Raw genomic sequence first — 23,189 nt, forward strand, 5'->3', positions numbered from 1 at the left:
TATAAAAAGAGAAAAACTGAATTAAATTCCAAATTTTAAGAAAGAGAAAATACTTTTATACTTTATATATAAAATTCTTCAGAACCTAACAGTTTATAATATTCTTCCATCTTCCACACTGTTTCTCTATACTTACTGTGTAAGTTGCTGGAGAAAAGATGTCTTTATACATGAAATTTGCAAATGTTAACCAATAGAGACAAACATAAAACAATCATACAAATAAGTTTAACTAAGCAAATCATTCGCTTGCATCCTTTGAAAATAATAGTAAAACTATTCCAATTAATTAAAAGCTGAAATATATCTTTGGGGAACATATCAGAATGCCAGTATAAACAAGAGAGAAAAGTTGAGAAATGCAAATGAGAGTAAGATAATCTGTATCAGTGTCATGACAAAGGAAAAATAATTGAGAAAATCGGAGTGACATGTCCAGGAATATTTAGTAATGAATCTTTAAAATTAATACATTGTCAATATCCTCTATACAAAGTTCATGTAGAAATTAATTAGGAAAATGCTGTCTCCAATAAAACAATGAGACTGAAAGGAGAAGAATTTCTACTCACAGAATAAATACAAATATACAAAAACTACTACAAGAATAATGTTAAATTCTCACCAGTTATCAAACAGATGCAAACAGACAATATAATGACATGTTAAAGCTAAATCAAAATATTAATGCTCAAAGCTGATGAGGGAGCAGAGGGACATTGCTTCTGAGAGTGTACATTGGAACAACCTTGCTAGAAAGCAACTTGACAACATGCACCGAGAGCCTTAATACTGTTCATACCCTTTGACCCAGTAATTCCACTTCCAGGAACTTATCCTAAGGAAAAATATCAGAGATGTGCACAAGATATATGTATAATGACTTTCACTGTACTGTTATTTATAACAGTGAAAAATTGGAAACAACCTAAATCATCAGCAATAACGGGACATATTATGTACAGTACATCATTAAGGCTAAATATTTTCCTAAAACTATAGTGATGTATGTACAGTACATCATTAAGGCTAAATATTTTCCTAAAACTATAGTGATGAAGCACAATATAATCCTGACTAAAAGTACTAATATTCTGAACTTTATATATAGCACATATATAAAGTATGGTACCAACTTCTTACATATTATTTCTCATAAAGATTTTCCAGAGATAATTGATTTTGTAAATCTCTCAGTACTCGTATATTAAAATATATAGTCACAAAATGCTCAGTTATTTTTTATTTTTTTTTAATTTTTTTTATTTTATTTATTTATTATACATAAGTACACTGTAGCTGCCTTCAGATCTCATTATGGGTGGTTGTGAGCCACCATGTGGTTGCTGGGATTTGAACTCAGGACCTCCGGAAGAGCAGTCAGTGCTCTTAACCGCTGAGCCATCTCACCAGCTCCTCAGTTATTTTTTAATGCAATAAAAAAAGATGGTCTAAGTTCTAGTGAGACTTGGTGCCTAGCATTACTATAGTCAGTAGAGCACGATACCGTGGAGTACAGAACACAAAAAGGTTCGATGACAGGCACCCTGGTGTAAAGAAAATTGCAAAAACCTGGAAATGAATGACAACTCAGCCATATATCCACATCTGAAACACAAGCCTTTGACTCCTCTGAGACACAATTTAATGTGGCACAAGTTTATCAGTACCTTGACCCAGATTATTGGGAGAATCATTGAGAACCACTGGGTGCCTAGCCTATATTAGCTTCTTGCTAAATGTTAAGTCCGTTCCCTATAAAAGTGAAACCAATTAAGTCCAATGATGATCAGAGGCTGAACTAGCTGAGTTAGTTTCCCATAGGGAAAGGGTAAATGTCTGAACTATAGAGGAGAGGAAAAATCTCCACTGCTGATACACAGAGCAAAGAATCAAATGTAAAAAAGACATGAAATGATTATATGAATAGCAATATAAACAAGACATCTCCCAGAGGAAAGAATGGGTCTGACATCTCTGTACTCAAATGTGATGCCTGTAATTCAAATCTTTGAATGAAGAATAATACTTGAAGATTAAAAAAGAAAAACACACATGCACAAAGAGGAGGAGGAAGGGCAAGAACTCTGTGAGGGGGGATGGGGCAACATTTGGGATATAAATAAATGAAATGAAATGAAATAAATAAATAATAAAAGAAACAACAGAAAAATTTAAAAATTAAAAAAAATTAAAAAACACAAGAATTTCCATATAGCTAGGTAATGAACAGGGAAATAGGTAAGAAGTGACAATAGGCATTTTGAGGCCAGATAATACCTACTAAATACTGCTTTGGTATCCTCTCCATTCTAGCAAGAAAGGGCATTCATCTTGAACAGTAATAAATGTTATGCTTTATGAAGAAATGGGTTCTCAGTACTAAGTCAACAAAAATTTCAATAAAGAACTGTCTCAGAGAACTTCAAGCTATAAGATGGGAAATAATTGAAGGTTTTAAGCATTCTGTTATGTGCAAAAGTTACCATAACTGTTTCCTTTAATAGGTAGCAGAAAAGCCTTAACATAAAAGTCTGTGTGCTGTTGGCAAAGCTGAAGTATGCGATAGCCAGGCTTCAATAAGGGTGTTCATAAGAGACAGAAAGTTTTGTCAATGGAAGGAACTGTGGAAGTAGAGGAACATAAGCTGAGATTCCTGTGGCCTGAGAAGGTGTCCTGAAACAAACAGAAAGACCTGTGTGCAATGTCCTGTCACACAGAACACAGCGCACTGCATGGATATAAACTGTTTGTACCTATTATAGCCACCAACCCTCACACTGTACCTATTATACCCACCACTTGTGATACTATCAACGATACTGAGGTTTATAGAATTAAATAGCCACTAGAAAGTGGTGGTGTTAGTGCTAAAAATTAGGTCTTCAAACCAAGTTCTGGGTACTTCCACTATACCATAAAATCTTCTCCATTTGCCTAGAATGTGAGTATTGAGAGAGAGAGAGAGAAAGAGAGAGAGAGAGAGAGAGAGAGAGAGAGAGAGAGAGAGAGCTAAAGGATCATAGTAAAGAGAGAAAGAAATAGCAAAGCCATCCACAAAGTGATTTAATGGGTTTAAAGTGCCTTTTAATCATGACTTTTGTGATAGATACCTAAAGACTTACAAGAATTTCAAAATGTGAAGAAGACACTGGGTGATAGGTAAGTGTACTTATTCATACTTACAAACCAACATTTTACCACCTAAAATCCCAAACTCATAAGTATCTACACTTATTTTGTCATACTTCATTTTCACAAAAGCCCTCCACAGCCAAGGCTGTTCCTTCAATACTAGAGTTGGTTAATCATAAATCAGCCAAATGACCACTACTAAACTCCACAAATGGCCAGGGTCTACCTTGGGACACAAATTCAGAAAGAAAAGAAACATAATCAGAAGTCAGGGTATCAGTTTGAGAGACAGTAATCAATTGGGGCAGTGGCTAAAAGAGATCATATTCTTAGAAAAGCATATCTCTGAAGAGTCTAGGATGATTTGGGGGGAAAAAATCAGTGGAATGGAAACTAAGGTGGAAGAGTGATGATAGAAGAAAGATCATGGTGGCAGTGAGGAAGTCAGTATCACTGAGCAGTAGAGTAGACCAAAATTGAAAACAACAGTAAAGAAACATTGTGCAACTGAGTGCTAATTTTTGACGTCTTGCTTCACTTTCTTGTCCTGTCCTCACCTCTCTTTCTTCATGTGGGGTTTGTCCATCCAGTCGAGAATACTCATAACCACGCCACATACAATAATCCTCCAAAATGTCTAACAGTCGAGTCATCTGGCTAAATATGAGAACTCTTGATCCTAAAATAGTTCACCAGAAAATAGTTACACAACATGTGTAAAGTATGAAAATTATATAATGAAATACATTATCTGTGTGCAGTTAAGATAGGCAAATGATTTCAGGTACCTTGAAAGCCAAAAAGAAAATAAAGCATCATAAACAATCTAAATAATATGGCATATAAACATGCTAACACAAACAAAGAATGTTACGCAAAATTATCTATTTGTTAAACTAAAAGGTTTTCTTTAGGTCTTAAAAAAATCTTGCAGACATCATGAATCTTGCAGGCAAATAGATAGAACAGGAAAATGTTGTCCTGAGTGATATAACCCAGACCCAAAAAGAAATGCATGGAATGTATACACTTATAAGTGGACATTAGCCATAAAGTGCAGGATTCCCACAATACACCCCCACAGACCCAAAGAAGCTAAACAAGAAGGAAGACCCAAGCGAGGATACTTAAATCACACTTTGGAGAAACAAAATGGTCATGGGAGGAAAGGGAGGAAGGGAACTGGGTGGGAGAGTGGAGAGGTTGGGAAATGGGGGGTCAAGATTAGTTATGGGGAGAGGCCCAGGAGAATTCATGGAAATCTACAGCTGACTGGGGTGAGGGAAAATGGAGAATCACTAGGAAGGCCCAGAGACCAGGGATGGGGGAGTTTCCCAGGAGTCATTGCCAAGAAGATTAACATTACGGATATGAAACCTGCAGAGGCCATTTCCTGTAGTCAGGCTGGACCCCTAGGGCCAACTAATGTACAGCCCAACTCAAAACCCATCCCATGGGCAATCCCTGACATTATTAGTGATACTCTGTTATGCTTGCAGACAGAACCCTAGCATAACTGAGCTCTGAGGGGCTCTACACAGCATCTGACTGAAACAGATATAGAGACCCTCAGCCAAACATTAGACAGAGGTTGTGGACACCTATGGAAGAGTTGGGGGAAGGACTGAAGCCCCTGAAGTAGAGGGAAATTCCACAGGAAGACCAACTAAGACAACAAACCTGAACCCCCGGGAGCTCTCAGAATCTGAACTATGTTGGTAGAACATACACTGGCTGGAATGAGGCCCCCCGGCACATAGGTGGCAGACAGGTAGCTCAGTCTTCATGGCTGCCCTGTCTAGCTTCAGTGGGAGAGGATGCACCTAATCTGGCAGAGATGTGATGTACCAGGGTGAGAGGATACCCAGGGGGGAACCTAATGCTCAGAGGAGAAGGGAAGGAGGGATCAGGGGAGGGGACTTGGTGAGGGAGGGACCTGGAAGAGGAGCAGCATTTGGGATGTAAACAAATAAATAATTTTTTTTTTAAATCTTGCACATATACTACCATGACTTATATTCTGCCTTTTCTTTGTCCCAAGGATCTACAATTGTCCATATGATCTCTCTGGATTATTACTGCAACTGTCTTCACCTTGGCTTCTGGTTTTACTCTCTCATTCCCACAGAGTGCTTCCAGCCTTATCCTCCTGACATCTAATAATGTTACTTCCTATCATCAAGTCTTCTTTAACTCCTCTATATCCAAAATAAAAGTCTTTGAAGTATGGTTTTAAAGACCTTCCATAATTTGATGCATAATATGGCACTATCTATCCTTACCAAATTCACGAAATGCCACACTACGTTACATCCCATAAATGCCTGTGCTGTGGTCCCTGTTTCACTGCCCTAGACAAGCACATCCATCCCATTTTCAATGGCTCACTCCTGCTTTCAAACTCCAGTCTTCACTTCCAATATCATCACTGTAAAGAGGATCCCAATTCCCATTTTCTCAACAGCATGATGAAGTGTACTTAGCACAGTGACCTGCAACTCTTCTTCCTCACTACACTGTGAGCTTCTCCAAAGCAAAGCCATCATTGTAATCTTTGCATTCTTAGACTACAGGAGAATTCCTGGCAAAGAGTAAGTACTCAACACTGTCTTCTAACCTAGTGGATGAATGAATCTAAGACATTTTATTCACATACAAATCATTATCATGAGTTTATTCCATGCTAACTAAAAAAAAAAAAAAAAAAAAAATTCCTCACTCACCCTGTTCTTTAATTCTCGCCAATAGCTTATCCAGAGCGACCATTTTACCACTATTGCCGACAATGTGCTCATCTGTTGTATAAGGTGGACCAGGCTCTGCTCCATCAAACAGATAAGGATGATTACAACACTTTCGGAGCTGCATCAGAATATTCAAGAGTCGCATCTTGTCCATCTTGCCAGAAGAGTTTAAAACATCAATATCTTTCATCAGAATTTTTGTATACCTAAAATGTTAAACTATAATTAATCACTTTTAAGAACGCAATGCCATAAAGAAAGTTTCCACTAGCAACATGGCTGGATTCCTAGTAAGTACGAATAAAGTAGATAAAGGCAGATTTGAATTGAATGCTATATAGTATCAGTCAGTAGTAGATTGCATGCTTAATATTCACAAGTACCCTGGGTTCAATCACAAAAAGAAAAATCTTTTTGATTTGAAAGAAAATATGATCTGAAAAAAAAACAAGGAATTAAAGATTTGAACATTTTGTTTTGTATGTTACTTACTTCCATGTTGCTTACGGGCCTGTGTCCCTTTACTATTGCCATTACTAGAAACTGTCATCAGCTAAGGATTGTTCCAGAACCTACATCTGAGAATTACCTACTAACTACAATACTTGCCAAAAGTTTACAGCCAACTTTTACTTATTTGAGCTATATTCACATTTGAGCTAATAGCAATCTAATTTTTCCCTTTTAAATGGAACACATTGATTTTCTAATAGAATACTTGAACAATATAACTTGCCACTTAAGTAAATTATCACAGCTGAACAATCAACAAATGTGATTTTTATATATGAATAAACTCTTATATATGAATAAATGTTGCCAGATGTAAAATTGCTCACCATTCTCGTTGCATTTTACTCAGGCCCAAGTAAATCTTTATTTCCTTCTTAGGAGGCAAACTCTTCTCTACATCGGTTTTTATACGGCGTAACAAAAATGGTTTTAAAACCTAAAAAAGCAATGTTTATTATAAAAGCATATAAAGCACGTATGATTCCAAATGGTATGTTTTACTAATATTACAGTTTTTAACAGTTAAAACTTCCATCCTGATGTATAATCTAACAAACACCAAGAGTAACCAGAAGCAACAGCTTCCTAATCTCTCAGTAAATAACCACCAAATCATGACCCCTTAAAGAATGAGAATGGAGGCTGTGGTGATGTTCATAAAAGAGAGTGAATGCTCGTCGTTCACAGGACTCTAGGTTCAATTCCCGGATCCTCTAGAAAGGAGGGAGGAAAGTAAACACCCATGACTTACAGGACAAAATATGCTAAAATTTAAGACAAGGCTATTGGCTACTGACTAATCATGGAAGAAGTCTTGTTTTACGTACTGCTCTTAATACAAGGTTTTATAACATGGGGAAAATATGACATGAGAGATTCAGTTTAAATTCTCTCAAAATAAATTTAAAATTCAGTCATTGAAAATAATCCAATAAATGAATGAGGAGAAAAATTCAATTTAAAAAAAATAGTTTAGCTGGGCGTGGTGGCGCACGCCATTAATCCCAGCACTTGGAAGGCAGAGGCAGGTGGATTTCTGAGTTTGAGGCCAGCCTGATCTACACAGTGAGTTCCAGGACAGCCAGGGCTACAGAGAAACCCTGTCTTGGAAAAAAAAAAAAGTTTAGACATTGTTTAAAAAAAAAACAATGAATAGAGAAACAATAAATGCTTATTACTATGTACCTGAAAGAGAGATTTTGTGTTCCTCATTGAGTAGCCACCAGCAATATGCCACATACTGCACCATTAACATTATAGGTAGGAGTTAGTCCTCATAATAAATCATCAAAATAAATGTAAATATTACTTTTTCATTTTTTTTCTGACTTATTTTACTTACTAGCTCAGAGTTTGTTTGTTTGTTTATTTATTTACTACAGTTTTTCCTGTGTGTATGTTTGTGCAACATGTGTACCTGGTACCCCTGAAGGCCAGAATAGAGTGTTATATCCCCTGGAACTAGAGTTATGAATGCTGTGAGCTACCATATAGGTGCCAGGAATCAAGCCTGAGTCTTCTCTATACAGGAGCAACAACCCTCTTAAACTGCTGAATTGTCTATCCAGCTCTGAATATGATTATTTCTTTTTGTTTTGTTTTGTTTTTGAATGGTTGAATGGTTGGTTGGGTGGTTGGTTGGTTTGGTTTTGGTTTGGGTGTTTTTGGAGACAGTGTTTCTCTATGTAGCCTTAGCTGTCATGAAATTCACTTTGTAGACCAGGCTAGCCTCAAACTCACAGATCCAGGAGTGATTAGATTAAAGGTATGTGCCACCACACCTAGTTAAGCATGATTATTTCAACTTCAGTAAATTCACTGGTCACTATACTAATAAGTAGAAGCAGATTTAAAGACTCAGACTTTAATTTTTTTTAATTTACTTCTTCATTCTTCTAAAAATATTTCATTCAGCATATTTAACATATTTTGCATTGAAAATAATAATACCTATTTTCAAGGCTGCTAGAGAAATTTGTAGTAGTTCATACAGAGGTTATTCATGGTAGATATACAATTAACTGTAGCCATTATTATTAGAAATCTTTAAGAGATAATAAGACTGTTGGTTTCTGGCTTGAGCATCTTAAACTTATATAAAAGTTTATTAAGCAAGCTGTCTTTAAGACTTAGAGGCAACCGGGCAGTGGTGGCGCACGCCTTTGATCCCAGCACTCAGGAGACAGAGGTAGGCGGATTTCTGAGTTTGAGGCCAGCTTGGTCTACAAAGTAAGTTCCAGGACAGCCAGGGCTACACAGAGAAACCCTATCTGAAAAAGAAAAAAAAAAAAGACATAGAGGCAAAAATGCTCTGAAGGCAGTAGAAAGTTAACGATTAATCATTGAAAACAGAGTCCAAGATCTCTATAAGATGCTCAAAATAGCAAAATATATACAATCCTACATATAATATGATTTCTCATAGTACATATCTATGATAAATTTAATTTATAAATCCAGCACAGAAATATAGTCAATGATAATAATAAAATAGAACAAACATGTTATAACACAACATAATTATAAATTATATGAATGTATTTTCTTTCAACAGCAGGAAGTATTTTGTACTAAGGATAATGACTGGTATGGAAATTGATGGTATTTAATACATAGAGATTAATCATTGTTTTTAGTTCTATGATTTTCTATATTTTGGGGCTATACTTAATCATGAGTAACTGGAATGATAGAAAGCAAAATTGTAGAAAAAGGGGAGGTACTATATAGATTTATAAGATGCTTATAAGAAGTGAACTTGAGTTAGAAATATATAGGCAAATGTAGGGGAAGCCATAAGAGTGGCTCTCCAGTGAAACCAAGAAATAGTTTCTAATAATGATTAACACATATATTACTGCTAGTATACTCTGAATTTAGCAACTGGAAAGTCATTGAAAACTATGTGCGTAGGTTTCACTCATATGAAATGGAGAACCATCAGCCATTAGTGGGTTTATCAGTAAATAGGAGGTTAGATAGTGAAAATGTAGAGAAAAACTACTTTCAAGGTTAGCTGTCATGAAGAGAAAATCACAGTTAAGGATCCAAAGTTGAAGAAGCAATCATAGATAGATGGATGGATGGGTGGATGGATGGATGGATCAATCAATCAATCGATCAATAGGGGAGAAAGTGCTTGTGCATACAGTTAAGCACTGGAGAACCCAGGAAAATTAAATTCACAGGCATCCTTCAAAGGAAAGGGATGTTTAGCATACCATCTTCGAGGAATGCTGGGAATGGACATAGTTTACAACCCGTTAATCCTTTGCTGTCTGATAAGCCAGGATCTGCCCCCATATCTTGCAGAGTTTATGTTTTACTATCTCAGCCCCTTTCCCCCTAAAACATTGAGCATTACTTCTAGGCCATAAAATGCATCCTTGTGAGAGATATCATTTGTAGTTTGTAAAAGCCTATGTGACTTCTGTTTAAGCTTAGAGGCAGGCCAAATCCTGATTCCCACGGGATTATGTTTACCTCAGTCATTTCCCACAGACCCTCATCTTAAGCATAGTTTCTAAGACTAGAGAACCCGTCTTAGACATGAAGCCACATGGACTTTGTAAAGAGCTTCAATGTAAACATGTCTTAAGCATTGTTGTATTCACAGGGTTGAATCGTTAACAGAAGAACTGTTTTTCCAAAATTGTGCTATGCTTAAATATGGCAAAAATAAAATAAAATAAAATAAAATAAACAAGCTAATGTCAGAGTCCAACTTGTAACTCAGATACTTCTCAAAGACCTCAGGGAAGCTACTTGAGCATGCTTATGTATTGAGGGAAATGAGACATTAGAGAGGGATGAGTAAAAAGTGCTGTTAGTTGTAATACTAAACCATGGAATAAAGTCCCTAAGGAAACCAGAAATGATGAAATTCAGAGTTTGTGTGGAAGAATTTGCCATTGAGCAAAGAAAAAATAATGCTTCCACTCAGGCAACTGACTAACCAAAATGTACAGTGATTTGGAAGACAGGGCCACATGAAGGAATTTATACCTAGTGACTTCTGTTTGGTCATTCAGAAGAGAGTAGTACTACATACTGAGTATGGTGGGGAAGCAAGAAATACCTGACATTGAAGTCTTGAGGTTGGGCAATACCTAAATCAGCTGTTAGAAGAAAAAAGAAAGAAGACTATAGAAGATCATGTTGAAGGAGTCAATACTATGAAATTCCAGCTTATCCTAGAGAACATGAAACCATAGTGGTTTCCATGTGGAGAGTTGTAGAATTTTCTTAGTATTGAGCAGTCTCAGTACAAAGAAGATCTCTATACTCATACAGGAAAATACCATTACATTTTTCCAGTTTGGAGTTGTCAGGGCAGGTGTAACAGAAGAACACGGGTGCAGAAAGTCTCAACAGTAGGAGCAAAAGAGTGATCCAAGTATGGAAAATATTGTTTCAGATTGAAGCAGGGCTCTAGGTATTGGAGGTCTCTTCCATGTTACAAAAGAAATAGAAGGAGTATATATAGATGTAAATATTTATCAAAGAATGAAAAATGTTGACCAGTAAATATGAGGGCATTACCTGTTCATTACCAGATGATACAGAAGACAGTGGGTGGGAGATGGAACCAAAAGAGGTCTCTTGGTTCTAAAACAGAGGTTTACACATACCGTGGAAGAGCAGTAGCTCCGAAAGGTTACTTAGCAACAAGGAGAACACTGATACTATCTGAAGAATTTGTAGGGTATGAGAGTGAAGAGCCTTCACAAGGAAGGACCACAGAATTATTGAGACCTCTGGAGAGGTCAAGGATATAATAGCTTTGTTCAACATAGAGTTATTACAAAGGCTACTTGGGAGAAACAATGAGTCTGAGACAAGCAGGAAGCCCAAAATTTCAAATTCTATGTATGTTTGTTTTCTTGCTCAATTATATTCCATTAAATTGATTATTGACGCTTATGACCACTATTACTTACTGCATGGAGTCTTTCCACAAGCTTTTGATCACCAAGGCAATTTTTAGTATCAAACCAAGAATCAAAGTCCTGTGGAGGGGTAAAAATTCTACAGTAAGTGCACAAGATTTTTAAAACAAACTCTATATTCTATACATTCATATACAACTAGTATACAAATAATCCACTTTAAAAGTACTTTTTAAATACTTTATTGTGATAGTCATAATGTTTTACTTTTATCATGTGAAAATACTGCAACCATTGACAAAATTTTAATGGCAATGTAAAGAAACACCATCACCTTAGAAAATATTAAGTTTTACTGGGAATTATGTTAACTTCCAAGGTCATGGAAATTTTTAGAAGTCACATGTTATGATTATCTATGCTATTGAAGATGGTCTTTTAATTTGGTAATAGCACATGGAGTATGTCAGGAATTATTTCATTAATAAAATTCTTTGACAGGTTTACCTGGTATATGCATGTGAGTTTGTAAATAAATATTAAGTCCTCCTCCAATATAGTGGCCAATATTGTGTGTTACAATTAATTAAGTAACTATAATTAAATACATTAAGAACTTAAAATATTTTCTGAAATGATATAATGTATAAATAAATAATAAAATTTATATATTTTTATCTTAAAAAAAAGAAAATATTGTTTTACTATATCACATAATAGTATATCTAGTTAAGAAGAATAGGATATAAAAATCAAGCCTTAAAACCCCTAAATCATTCCATGTGATTTTCTAATCTCACAAAACTGTGCTGGTAATGAAGAAAAATAATTAGTCTCTCAAATTTAATGAAAAGGTTGAATACACCACTATGAACTGAGTCTCTCTTATCAGTGTGGTAACAATGTGCTATATACAAAATAACAGACAGAATTATCAGAAGAAGAGAAACATACAACTTCCCAAAATATACTTGAGAAAACTAAAATAAGCAAATGAAAGAATCACAAATGGAAAATGTGTAAAATTTAACCTATTTTCTATACTTTGAAAACAGATGTCTCAGGCCAGCAAGATGGCTCTCAGGGTCAGCATAATAACATGAGTTCGATTCCCCAAAACCCACATAAAGATGCTAGAAGAGAACTGACTAGATCGAGTTTTCCTCTGATCTCCACACAATAAGAATAACAATAAAGGAGAGGGGGAAAGGTGGAAGGAGGAAGGACTGGAGGGAGGGAAGAAGAGAGCATAGATGATTCTGAACATTAGAAATATATATTAAGATGTATGGCTTTAGGCTGGGATGGGAGATCAATAGTGAAGCATTAGCTAAGCACCCTGGCTTCAACCCTGAGCACCACTCCCCCTCACACAAATACTTTGTTTTAAACTTACATCTGCAGAATTAAAGACATCCGGCAATAAAAAGTTAAGTAATGCCCAGAGCTCATGCAAGTTATTCTGCAAAGGTGTCCCAGTTAGAAGTAAGCGATTAGTTGACTTGAACTCACGAACAATCTCTGAAAGCTAAAATAAAAATAAAAGTTACAGAGGCATTGTTCTGGCTCTTGGAATTCAGTTATATACATCATTAAAATTAATTTTCTATGGAAAGATATCCTACTTCAGTAGGCATTGCCACAACAAAGCACAACCGAACACTACTATCCTAGACATGTCCACACCTGAAAGAATTCAAATCATATTTACATCTGAGATCCCTCCCCCATCGTGAATTTTTTTTAGTTTCTCCATTTTGGGGTTTCAGAAAATCAAATTTCTTCCATTGGATCCAAGCTCTCACTTTATATAACAGTATCTTCTCCCCAACAATCATCTTCATCTACATGCATAGTTAAGCTCCAATTCTGGCCTTTTCACGAACGATTATTTAGCACCAGAATTGATCTCATTTTCCTTGATCCTATGTATTAAGATTTCAAGTTTTAAGACTACCAAAAAAAATGACAAAAACATAAAATCAGTAATTTTACAAAAAAAATCCTATTTTCATAATGTTCTTAATGAAGCGAATCTTTAACATGCGTCCTTTTATCAAGTATTAGTTCCAATGTGAAATTAGTATGCTCCACCTGGTGGTTTTGCTCCAGTTCTGTCCCTGTTTCTCCCAAAAGTAGCCCAGTGATCCAAAGAGAGGTTCATCATTACAAGTGAAGTTTTTCCTACTGTTGATGAAGTTGAATGGCAACAAATAATTTACAATTTTCAATATTAATACCAGACTCTAATTCACATAAATCAGAAAACTCCCTTTTCTAATCCATAGGAATACATACATATAAGGGAAGTAGCTCCTCAATAAAAAAAAAATAAGCCAATGCAAATGATATTTGTACATCAAATATTCTCAGCGATGTTAAAATAATGTAGCATGATAGAGTTAGGCTGCAACAGGACAAACTGCAAATAATATCTAATTTGCATTAAAGCCAGAACTTAACTTTTTTTGGTTCTGTATTGAATAATTTAGCCTTTATGGGCACTTTAAAAACTAATTATCATTCACATTCTGTGAATAAAGCCCAATCTCTGCTACTTAATTTTTATTTTAAACACAGAAAAGTGAACAAGCAAGCAAGATAATGGGACTGAGAACTTACCTTAGATTTTTCATTTTTTATTCTGTGAGCTTCATCGATGACTAAGTATCGCCAGTGAAACTTTTTAAACACAGATTTTTCTTTAATTACCATCTCATAAGAAGTCACGCAAACATCCCACTCTCCTGGCATCATTTCATCACGAATAAAAGCTGCCTAATGCAAAATAAAGTGTGTATATTAGATTATGTTGACAAGGGAATTACTGAAAGAAACTGTCGGGAAAATATTAAGAGCTATATGGAACATCATAGACCATTTTGTCTCATCCATTTGAGAGATAGGAAAATTTCACGAAAAGGCTCAAAGATAACTTTGTGGCCAATGATCTAGCTGTGTTGAGAATATACTTATCAACAAAACAAAATCTCACCTTACATGAACCAGAAGAACACTTCATATCATGAGAGACTCAAAAGAACATGGGTTGACATAGGATCTTAGTGTCACAAAGATCCAAGCACTAACATAGTCTCATTTAACAAGCATATAATATTTAACACATAGTGACATTTCCTGCCTTTGGAGACATCTTATATTTTCCTTCATTTCCCAACAGATAATAATTACGTATTTTGGTAAGGAGTCCCAGAAGCTCCTTAATATTTTTGTGAGGTTCTTACTGTTATTATAAGGCTATGGATGTGGCTTCATAAAGAGAATCTTCTCTGTGTAGTTAAGGAAGCTATTAAAAACAGAGATACGCTGGTGAGATCACCCAGTGGTTAAGAGCACTGACTGCTCTTCCGGAAATCCTGAGTTCAATTCCCAGCAACCACATGGTAGCTCACAACCATCTTTAATGGGATCAAATGCCCTCTTCTGGGGTATCTGAAGACAGCAACAGTATGCTCACATTAAATAAAGAAATCTCTTTAAAAAAAAAACAGAGATAATATTTACAACTATTTTTTAATCTTCACAGGCAGTAGCCAACATGGTAGCCAACTTGACTGAAAACATCTGTAACTTGTATGAACTTCATTCCAGATATTATGGGCCAAAGTAACACCACAAAATTTTAAAGGAAACAGAAAAATTTATGTGAAAAGGAACTACTTGGTATTATAATTTCAGAGTTATGGCAAATAAACAAAACCAATGGGTTGTTACAAAGCCTCTACTTTATAATTCATAAACATGCACCAAATACATTGTTGATTCATTCAATAATATTTATAAGTATCCAGTATGTATTAAAAGATTTTCTTTTTTTTTAATTTTTTTTTATTTTTAATATTTTTATTACATATTTTCCTCAATTACATTTCCAATGTTATCCCAAAAGTCCCCCATAGCGCCCCCCACTTCCCTACCCACCCATTCCCATTCTTTTGGCCCTGGCATTCCCCTATATTGGGGCATATAAAGTTTGCAAGTCCAATGGGCCTCTCTTTCCATTGATGGCTGACTAGACCATCTTTCGATACATATGCAGCTAGAGACAAGAGCTCCGGGGTTCTGGTTAGTACATCTAGACTAACACAGTGGGCAGAAAAAAAACCTCTGTAGCCACCTTAGTTATATGCTGAGAAATTGTCACATTTTAAAAGGCAATTAAAATTTTAGAGGACTGTTATAGGGGTGGGAAAGATTGGGTACCAGATCTCATTGACCCCTAGTACCACCTTATCCTGTTTCACTCATTGAAAGGTTCAGCATCATGCTTCCTCAAGAACTTCATGGAATTGAGAGTTTTTTTATATTTAACTTAACTCTTTTAGAATTTTGAAACTATTGACAAGATTTAGGGTTAAGTATCTTGATAAAATATTAAAGACCACATGACCCAAAGGCTCTTAGAATTGTGCACATTGAAACTAATTCATTACACAAACAGTAATTATATGGAAAGTTAAACCATATCTGTTTCCATGTCCACTGGATATGGATTTCTCTGTGATAGATAAAGAAAAACAATACTGCAAGAAATTGCATGATGACTTTATTCCAACTAGGATCAAGAGAATCTCTTTTTATAGAGACAGGATCAAGAATATCTCTAATGTCACAACTAAAATGTCTTTTATAGTCATTGAATTTTTCATTAATAAATACTAGCCTCCTAAAATATTTACTAAAAGCCAGAAAAAAATGGGAGGATAAACATATATACCCCAAATGATACCAAGGTCAAATGGGTCTGCCAATGATCATCTAGAATTTTAGATACATCAACATCAATCTCTAAGAAGTGAATATTAAATAGTAGCAATGACCAGAACAGAATTTTAAATGACCAATTTGCTATGGAAAAATAGTAGGCTTCAGGAGGAATCAACCTTATGATTCTAAATTTATGAACTCAGTATTTCAATATTTAAATTATTTATAAGTTAAATTTAAATAAATTTAAGTAATTTTTCTTCAAGCAAAAGAATAACGATAAAATTACATAATTCATTATGGGACTATTCCACTGAGAGTATCTCTTGATAATTCATCTATCTAAATATGTAAAATAATACAAACTTTTATTTTAAACTCTATTCTCTGGAGGCAAAATAAAGACAAATTTCAATAATACTCTTTCTAAGCAAATTATTTTGTGGTTTTGCATAATTTATTACTTTCTGATTGATTCTACAATCTAATTATAGCCTACTAACTGGACAAATAGTTAATATAAATACCTCTTCCTCCATGGCCAAAATCCAAGTTTCTAGTCTTATCTGCGAATATGTACAGGCATGTTACAAGCCTTGCATATACAAAATGGTGAGGTTCTTTGCAGCCACAGAAGATTTCTATGTATGGACAATTATGTGAAGCCAAAACTTTAAATAGCAAAACTTAAGTCATTCCAATTTCCACATTTCTGTCTCCTAAGTACACAAATGATAAAGTGACTAACAGGGTGTGGTGGTGCACGCCTTTAATCCCAGCACTTAGAAAGCAGAGGCAGGCAGATTTCTGAGTTCGAGGCCAGCCTGGTCTACAAAGTGAGTTCCAGGACAGCCAGGGCTACACAGAGAAACCCTGTCTCAAAAAAAAAAAAAAAAAAAAAAAAAAAAAAAAAAAAAAAAAAAAAACACAAAAAACAAAAAAAAAAAAAAACAAGCAAACAAAAAAAGTAAACAGAATTCATAAATGTGGTAAGTAAATGAGTTAGTATATGGACAGTACAACAGAGCCTAGCTAGGAGTCAATCCATCTGAAGTGTCATTTAGTGGTAGTAGTCATAGCTGATGTAAATGTGTTTAACAGGATCGTTATGCAACTGCAGTCTAGAAATAATATTCTTGACCGTCTTTTTAAAAGTAGTTTCTCACTTACTCTCACATCTTTGTCTCCAACGAAACAAATAACACGAAGAGATGGAACCCATCGTTTAAATTCATTCATCCAGTTATGTAAAGTAGACTTGGGAACTAGAACCATGTGGGGTCCAGGAATGTTTCTGTAGTGCTTCAGGTAACCAAGCAAGGCAATGGTTTGTAAAGTCTTCCCAAGACCCTGTATTTGTCATCACAAGGGGGGAAAACATGTAAATACACTTTTTTAATGAAACACTTTTTTAGAAACAACATTACAAAAAAGTTCTTGCCAATCATCTCACATTAGGGATTAGGTTTCCAGCAATGAAAATGAAGCGGGACTTTTTAAAAAGAAGAAAAACACAAAACCATTTCAATTCATTATTTGTTGTGAGTGGAGAAGAAAAGAACCAAAAACCTGCAGTCAAGATATTGCTTAATAAATCACTTTTCCATTTAGAGAATGCTGATTCTGTTGAGGAACAAGCAAAATGATCTGTAATCTTTTCTAGTAGATACAAACCTAGGAATTTGGGGGTGCATGTTTCACAGAAATAGACTTCTTTCTAGAGCCTGTTGAGATAGTGACCTATCTTTCCTATTGTTCTGATCATGACTCCAGCCTAGGCATTAAATATTCAGACTATGCCTTTCAAGAGTCTCATAGCTGTCTATTGATACCCCACACTCTTAAAGACCTTAGGAATCAGAAAGTCACAGAGCACAGCAGTGTGAAGAGACCTTAGAGATCACTAGCTCAGTGTGCTTTTTTTAAAGTAATATATCAAACACCCATGAGCCTGGCGCCTAGCCAGTGGGAACGGGAACTATGCAGTATGCTGTTCAGCCTTTAAAAATAAGAGTCAGCACTTTAAGAGTTAGGGTGTGGCTCAGTGGGGAGCACATGTTTAGTATGAAGCCCTGGGTTTGATCCCAGCCTCCAGAGTAAAAGTAAACACTAAATAATTAAGCAGCTTTTGCTTAATCTCTAAGCAGAGCACAAAACTTCACTCCATGACTCTAAGCTAAGTGCCACTTTTATGGGCTACATCTTATCTGATAAGTCACTTAGGGTGGATTGTTGTGGACAAGATCCACCAAAACCTTAAAATGCTTAAGAAACCGATTCTACTTCCAGGAATTTTATGATAACAACGTGAGAAGCACCGAGAAACTAGCAATAAAATTGTCATAGTAGCACTATTATACTTCACTGCTAACAATCCAAATGGGCAGTGTCAGGAGAGAAGTGGAAGGAATCAGTAGGACCCTCCTTAGGACTAGGCGATGGTCAAAACTTACTTACTTTGACAAAATGTTAGAGATATGAAAAATACATATGAATGTGAAAAGGTCAGAATGCCAAATTATATATACCACGTGATCTCAATTATACATCTAAAAAAAAACAAAAAACAAAAAACAAAAAAAAAAAAACAGTTGTTCCTGTCTGAAAGAACTGCAGGGACAAAAATGGAGAAGAGCCTGAGGAAAAGGAGGTGCAGTGACAGGCCCAAAGTGGGATCCAGCTCAAGGGGAGGTCCCAAGGCCTATTACTGAGGCTATGGAGCGCTCACAAAAAGGGACTTATCATATCTGCCCTCCAAAAGACCCAAAAAGCAGCTGAAAGAGTCAGATGCAGTTATTTGCACGCAACCAATGGACAGAAGCAGCTGACCCCTGTGGTTAAATTAGGAAAGCCTGGAAGAAGCTGAAGAGAAGAGCAATCCTGTAGGAGAACCAGCAGTCTCAATCTGGACCCCCGAGATCTCTCAGATACTGGAACACCAACCAAGCAGCATATACCAGCTGATATGAGGCCCCCAACACATATATAGCAGAGGACTCAGTTGGAGAAGATGCACTTAACCCTCAAGAGACTGGAGACCCCAAGGAGTGGGGAGGTCTGGTGGGGGAGTGGAGACTCAGAAAGGAAGTGTGGTATGTGGAACAGTCAGAGGGTGAACAAGGAAGGGGGATAAAATCTGGACTGTAAAAAAAGATTAAATAAAATTTTTAAAAGATTAAAAAAGAGAAAAATGTCAAAAAAAAACATAGCAAAATGTCAACTGTAGTTATTTCTCAATGGCAGAATTGCTATTAATTGCTATTACTTAATTTCTTTTTTTTCTAAATTACATGTATTCTCTAAAATGCCTTCCTCTCTTTTAGTACTTAAAACAAGTTAAACATGATGGCATACATATGTAATCTCAGCTTAAGGGGAGGCTGAAGCAAGAGAATGACAAGTTTAAAACTTGAGCAATATACTGGGACTTTATCTCAAGACAAAACATATAAAAGGGACTGGTGTGTAGCCTGGTAATCAAGTACTTGCCTAGCACACACAAGGCCTTAGTTTTAAGCTCCAGTTCTGGAAAGGAAAAGGAAAGGAAAGGGGGAAAGATACTAAAAGATAAGATAGAATTTAAACTTAATACGGCATCAGCAGATTCTTGAAGGATCTTTAGATCATTTGTCTTAGACAAGAAGTTCTTGGGGTAAATAATCCTTGTCCTTCTCTTGGCAGATAAACCAAGGACCTCCTACTATGAGCAGAAAATTGCTCTCAACAAAATAATGAGAATATAAGGGGTTACAAATCCTAGCTTTCAAAAAAATGCTCAGCCATATACCAAACAGCTGCTCAGCCAAAGATGAGTGTCTATGGGATAGACTATACTAGATGTCATATGTATTTCATTACTTGGCCTTCTGGATAATAGTGATTGAAAATATGCCTCCTGAGTCTCATAGATATTATATTATTGGGTTAAATAGATATATAAGTCCCTCTGTCCTCTCTTAAGTCTAATTTTAGGAATTTTATCTTAACATACAACTCTGGGCCTTATACAATCCCCTCATCTTATATGACATTAGTTTTTCTTCAGTTATTTTATAAGCCCATGATTCATTAGCTTATCAAAAGACAGACTTGGCACTCTATTGTTATGGAGGCTCAACGCTGAAGCTGAACATTGTGGCTATGACTATAATCTGAACACTCAGAAAGCTAAGGCAAGAGGATTGAAACCCATTAGTCTGTGGACATATAATAATGGCGAGTTACAGAACAACTGGGTCTACATTCATTTATGTATGAATTTGTTCATTTATTTACTTATTGTTTGTTTATATACCCCACTTCATTCCTAAGAAGATGCCAGTTTGCCCGTTATAAAAACATGGGACAAAAATTAATGGTAAAACAGAAATGAAAAGTTATCAGGGAAAATTAGACTAGACGATAAAGCATAAGAAAAGAGAAAAGAAAAGAAAAGAAAAGAAAGGGGAGGGGAGGGGAGGGGAGGGGAGGGGAGGGGAGGGGAGGGGAGGGGAGGGGAGGGGAGGGGAGGGGAGGGGAGGGGAGGGGAGGGGAGGAGAGGAAAACCATCAAGGGCAGACTTAGAGGATGAAGAGATGCTCCCTTTTGGCATTGTACTTTTCTCTGGGCTTCTTGGAAGCCAAAGTTTAAACAAAAACGAGAGCAAAGAGAGGTATTGTACCACTTGAGGAAATCTCCATACGATCTTTGAGCCACGCAAAAGGTTATATTCCACAGGTTATTTGAACAGTTGTAGACGACAAACATTCTTTTGCAGGCGGGAGACATAGTTCAGAGGTTAAGAGCACTTGTTACTCTCACAGAGGACCTGGGTTCAATTACTAGCACTCATGCGGTGACTCACAACCACCCATAAGTCCAGATCCAGGGGATTCTATGCCCTCTTCTCTCCTCCCCGGGCGCTGCAAGCACATGGCCCTCATATAGGCAGGCAAGCCTATATGAGTGCCACACATAAAGTAAAATACATAAATCTTAGAAAGTACATTATTTTGCCACTAAATAAAGCTTTTTGGGCATCGGGCTTGAGGAAAATTCAACACATGTAGTTCAAATTTACATGAAAAACTTGTAGTAACTCAGGACATCCTTTGAATACCAGTGCCTTACCATTTCATCAGCTAAAATACCATTGACTCCATTTTCATACAAAGAAATCAACCAGTTTAGTCCTCGGATCTGATAATCTCTCAGTGGTCCTCCTTTCACATCTGAAAACAAAAAAACGAAGAACCTCTCAGACTTCTATTAGTATACTAAAGAAAATTTGGTTTTCTCCCCCTGAACTGCAAAAGCAAACCATGGGTGTGATGAAGTACTCACAGGAAGGGGAGACCTCGAATCTGACACACACATTCGATGTTTTCCTACTCTCTGAGAGAAGCTCCTCGTCCTCCTCTTGTTCTGTGCGCCTGTGGCGATAGCTAGGGGAAAAGACAAAACCACGAGATCTCACAGTCACAGCCAATGCTGAGACACTAAGTCTTTTATCTAAAAAGGAATGTGATATCTAGTGTCTGGCATAGAATGTGGTAGAAGCAGTCTACAGGGGTTTTTTTGGTTGGTTGGTTGGGTTTTTTTGGTTGGTTGGTTGGTTGATTTTTGAACTAATTAAGTTCTGGTAAGGAAAAAACAATAACAAAGATCACTGTCTCCAAAACATATTTACATTGTCAATAACCATGCTATTCATAGAAAGTTATACTGAGCAAATGGAATGGCGAAGGAGGAGAGAAAAAGGGAAAGGGAAGAAAGTAGAAAGAAGACTGCATACTCTCCAACAGAAATCAAGCTCTGCTTGTCATCTTTCTTTACTCGAGGACGAGCCAGTTTCATGTTGAGAGGAGATGTCGGAGACTTCTGGGCTGAAGGCTGAATGAAATGTGCAAAAAGTTCCGTCTGCTTCAGTAAAAACTCAAATCTCTTTGCTCGGTCTGCTTTCTAATTTACAAACGAGAGGGAAAGGGAAAGATTTGCTTTTTATGTTCATTCAAAGTTAGTTATTAAGCATTTATATTCTGCTTCATTATGCAACATCCTTGGCACTTTTAACATATTAATCTACTGAATTCCCTTTGGAATCCATGAGGTGACCGCTAGGGTCGTACCCATTTTACAGATGATAAAATGGAGGCACAGAATGGGCAAGGAACATTCCAAGCTTCCCCAGATTGTAAGTAATCAAATTTTAAAATGCTATTTCAAGTAGTTTGAACAGAAGAAAAATGACCTGACAAATTTAGTAAATGCTCCCAAAAGAAGTATACCCTTGGGGTTGGAAGTATAGTGCAGTATTCCCAAGGCCAACAGTTCAATTCTCAGTGCCCAATATGACAGAAAGATCAGAAAGTCAAAATTAGAAAATTAATTCTCTTTCTAAAACATGATCTTCTTTTTCTCTAACTAAAAAATTGCATCAATTATGTATGTTCTAAAGATAGAAACACATATATATTGGAACCAGGCATGGTGGTACACAACTTTAATTCTAGCATTGCTCTGCAGAGGTAGAAAAATCTCTACGAGTTCAAAGCCAGCCTGGTTCACAGAGCAAGTTACAGTACAGCTAGGACTACAAAGAGAGACCTTATCTCAAAAATAATTATAAATGAATGAATAAAATACATATGTTATAATCCATACATACTACAAAGTTTGCAAATTACCAAGCTGCATTTAGAAATAACTGAAATCTAGGAATAGACTACCAGCTGCTCTCAAAAATATTTTCAATGTCATGGTACAATAATGTAATGACACTTCTTTGAATTACATCAATCTGAAAATTTATATTTTATGCTACTAGTGTGTAAGATTTCTACACGAGGAAACAGAACTTAGAGAAAAATATATGCACACATACATGTGAAGTAGTTCACATATATTAAGTATTTCCACACTTAATGCTGATGTGTAGTCTAAATTTTCAATAAGTACCTAAGCATTACATATAATCTACACTATCAAAATAAATAGGTTGTTTTATTTTATTTTTATTCTTAGATGCCTATTTGTTTTCTAATAAAAGAAAAAAAGGGTGTGGATTTAGATGGGAGGCGAGGTAGGGAGAATCTGAGGTATTAGAGGAAGGGAAAACATAATCAGAATATAGTAAAAAAAAAACTATTTTCTATATAAGAAAAATAGAAAAATAAAAATAAACTGGTTCACAACAAAATGT

General features: G+C 36.0%; 1 protein-coding gene across 3 annotated transcripts in view; it reads right to left on the reverse strand.

Moving 5' to 3' along the window:
- The window catches only part of Smarca1 (SNF2 related chromatin remodeling ATPase 1), a 73,978-nt gene that overhangs the window by 43,649 nt on the left and 7,140 nt on the right, over positions 1-23,189 (reverse strand). For all 3 annotated transcript variants that reach the window (XM_021152993.3, XM_021152995.3, XM_021152994.3), the window contains exons 3-12: positions 21,783-21,949; positions 21,332-21,432; positions 21,119-21,219; positions 17,180-17,359; positions 13,904-14,059; positions 12,678-12,809; positions 11,333-11,401; positions 6,719-6,828; positions 5,859-6,085; positions 3,693-3,814 (exon numbers count right to left, since the gene is read on the reverse strand). In XM_021152993.3, the coding sequence (XP_021008652.1) occupies positions 3,693-3,814; positions 5,859-6,085; positions 6,719-6,828; positions 11,333-11,401; positions 12,678-12,809; positions 13,904-14,059; positions 17,180-17,359; positions 21,119-21,219; positions 21,332-21,432; positions 21,783-21,949 (1,365 nt within the window). The remainder of the gene's footprint in view (positions 1-3,692; positions 3,815-5,858; positions 6,086-6,718; positions 6,829-11,332; positions 11,402-12,677; positions 12,810-13,903; positions 14,060-17,179; positions 17,360-21,118; positions 21,220-21,331; positions 21,433-21,782; positions 21,950-23,189) is intronic.

The sequence above is a fragment of the Mus caroli genome, unplaced genomic scaffold, assembly GCF_978045245.1.
Source record: "Mus caroli unplaced genomic scaffold, Mus_caroli_1 scaffold_5, whole genome shotgun sequence".
NCBI lineage: Eukaryota > Metazoa > Chordata > Mammalia > Rodentia > Muridae > Mus > Mus caroli.